The 2,795-nt window shown below is 43.5% G+C and overlaps 1 protein-coding gene across 1 annotated transcript; it reads left to right on the top strand.

Moving 5' to 3' along the window:
* The first annotated feature begins 677 nt into the window (after nucleotides 1-677).
* LOC126235178 (putative gustatory receptor 2a) lies at nucleotides 678-1,658 on the top strand. The gene has a single exon (XM_049943908.1). It carries the CDS (start codon nucleotides 678-680, stop codon nucleotides 1,656-1,658), a length of 981 nt encoding a protein of 326 aa, XP_049799865.1.
* Nucleotides 1,659-2,795: the final 1,137 nt, after the last annotated feature.

Here is a 2,795-nt window from a genome sequence, read left to right as displayed (position 1 = left end):
ACACGCATTAGGAACACAGATCTCATCAATTATAAAAGCTATTTACTTCCTGGAACACTTTGTCTTGAGGTTCATTAGGAAGTAAAACGTTTACTTCTGTTAATACGTTAAAGCGATTTCGAAATTGCGCGTTATCGTCCCAAGTGCATCGTTGCGATTAACTCAGGGAAGATCAATAACGTCCTTGTGTTGTTGGTGCTCTACAGTTCCCATCCCATCTCACGAGCTGTTGTTAGTCGAAGTCTTATAGGAGAGTTAAAAATTATTTGGTAGTGATAATGATAGTAGAGTTAATAACTTCTTGTAAACGTAGTGTACAGTGATGCAAAAGGCAAAATTCTTGATAGACCATTGTTATGCTGTCTAAGACAGTGAAAGAACCATTGGTGGCGTTGTTTATAGCTAATTGGAAATCAGGATTATCCGGCACGAAAATGAATCGTCGACAAAATCCAACGGCAGTTGTTGATCTCTCTGGCAAGAACAACGATGCTGCACTGTTGATCATCACGAGACCACTCTATTCGCTGTGGGGAATTCTTGGTCTTATGCCCATGAACTGCAAAGCTTTAGAGTTACTGTCATTTTTGTGGTTTCTGATCGCGCTTTGCTTTATGCTGTGTAGCATATACATTGCATCAGTCCAGTTTCAGATCCTCCCGCGTGTCATCGTCATAATGAGTATGGGTGTCAGGTTGATGCAGTGGTCAGAGTACATCGTTCTCTTCGGAAGATCAGCATTTGGTAAACTGGGCCACATTAGGATATATCTTCACAGACTAAAATATGTCGACCAGTGTCTCCAGCTTGAGAACAGAGATAGAGGAAAGGCTATTGGTGGAGTCATATTTGTGAGCACGGTGAGTACAGTTGTTATTTTAACTGCGACAGTTATCAAAGTGTATGACAATATTACAGAGCAAGATCGTGTTTTGTGGTACATGACTTACGTCATCTACACTGTCTTTTGCACACTTGTCTCTCATCACTTTACGTTGTTGGTGATGGAACTACTATTGCGCTACAGAGAATTGAATAGGCAGCTCGTCTTGACAATTTGTCCAAATACTGGAACAGCAGGGTGTGCAAATGACTGCCTTACAGACATCCTCCTCTACGAACCTAAGCTGTCCCAGAGATCACGAGATGCAAACATAAACGACCTCCGCGCCGCGTACGCTGTTCTTCACCGTGCGGCAGAAACGCTACAGCAACAGTACGGTCCTGCTGCGGCGTTAATGGTGGCCGGTGCTTTCTTCGGCGTCATATACAGCTCGTACGAAATAATTGCACTGCTGGTAGAGGACGTCGTTATAAACACCGGTGCCCTGAGTCATTCCCTGCTCGGCTCTTCCCTGTGGCTGGCCTACCACGGAGTGAAGCTGGTGGCGGTGTCCATGTGCTGCGCCGCAGCGTGCGACGAGGAACGCCGGACGGGAGTCCTGCTGCACAGGGCGGCAACGGCGTTCGCTCTGTGTGGGACGCCGCTACCAGAAGCAGAGGCCTTCCTGCGTGAAGTGCGGAGGGGACCACCTCTGAGCTTCACCGCTGGCGGCTTCTTCCACATCCGCAGGAGCCTGGTCATCTCCACCTTGGCAGCTGTCATCACCCACATAGTCATCCTGACCCAGTTTGGCATCGAGCCATCGAGGGCGTAATGTTGGGCCGTTGTTCTTTTGAGAGACAAAGAAGGGGAAAATCCCTCATTGGATGTTGGTCCATTTAAACTTCTGACTACAGAAAGAGTTTCCCTCATGACTTGCACTTGTTAACCAATGAATCGTCTTGTATCTAACGCACATCTCTTAATGCACTAATAAGGAAACCAATTCAGTAATCATGTACTTGGCCTATGCCTGCTAGGAGATATCGTATATTGTGTAGTGTAGCTTGTTAGTGTGTTGGTTAAACTGTAGTTCTGGAAAAGTCCCATTGTACTGATATATTATGTTTACGTACACAAAACTATCAATGAGTAATTGTCATGTAGTATTTCGCACGCAAGGCAGAAAACGGTAGACTAGTTTCTCTAAATTATATTTATCAAGTGATAATAATAAGAAATTCAACATATTCAGCAGTGTGCATCAAATTATACGTCGCCGATTATAAGTGTAGTAACGAACAGCAGTTAATAAGGAAGGCAGAAGCTTCAGAACTTAGCTGGAAAGTGTAAAACCAAAAAATGAATGAAGGTTATCTCTTTATTAGTGATACTTTCTAAATTTGCTAAAAATTAAACTACACAACTTGTCAAATGAAATTGTGATTTATTTTGAAGCTTAGACATTGCAGTTATGTTCTGAACAAAATATCGTTAAGTTGTTCACACATTGGCACACATGACGTTGTGAAATTGTTAATCACTCTGTCCTGTAATAGTGGCGCTATGTCTGCGAGAGCCTGATATATGTTCACCTCTAAATGTCACAATGTTTGTGGCTTGTCAGTATAGACCCGGACTTTGTTTTAAACCGAAATAAAAAAAAATCAGGATTACCTTCTAACAGCTGTACGGCCCAATTAGCGAACTCACTACGCAGTCTCTGATTGTCTGGCTTCAGTTCTCCGGTCACTACAACTTTGTTTGGATGCAGTCCCAAATCTTTAGCAGGATTCGTCAGGTTGATGTGTCACATAGTCGCAACCGTTGACATCATCTTGAAAGTCTAACATTCAACTCCTTCTCAATACTGAGTGCTGCTGCTGCGCTATTGGACTCCCTTGGCGCTTTTCATTATCTTCTTGGTGTCTTCTGGTCATATAGGGTGAAATTACGCTCAAGCTTTGTCGAA

The sequence above is a fragment of the Schistocerca nitens genome, chromosome 2 (assembly GCF_023898315.1).
Source record: "Schistocerca nitens isolate TAMUIC-IGC-003100 chromosome 2, iqSchNite1.1, whole genome shotgun sequence".
Classification (NCBI taxonomy): domain Eukaryota; kingdom Metazoa; phylum Arthropoda; class Insecta; order Orthoptera; family Acrididae; genus Schistocerca; species Schistocerca nitens.
The sequence above is the reverse complement of the archived record's forward strand: the minus strand, read 5'-3'. Positions and strand labels throughout refer to the sequence as shown.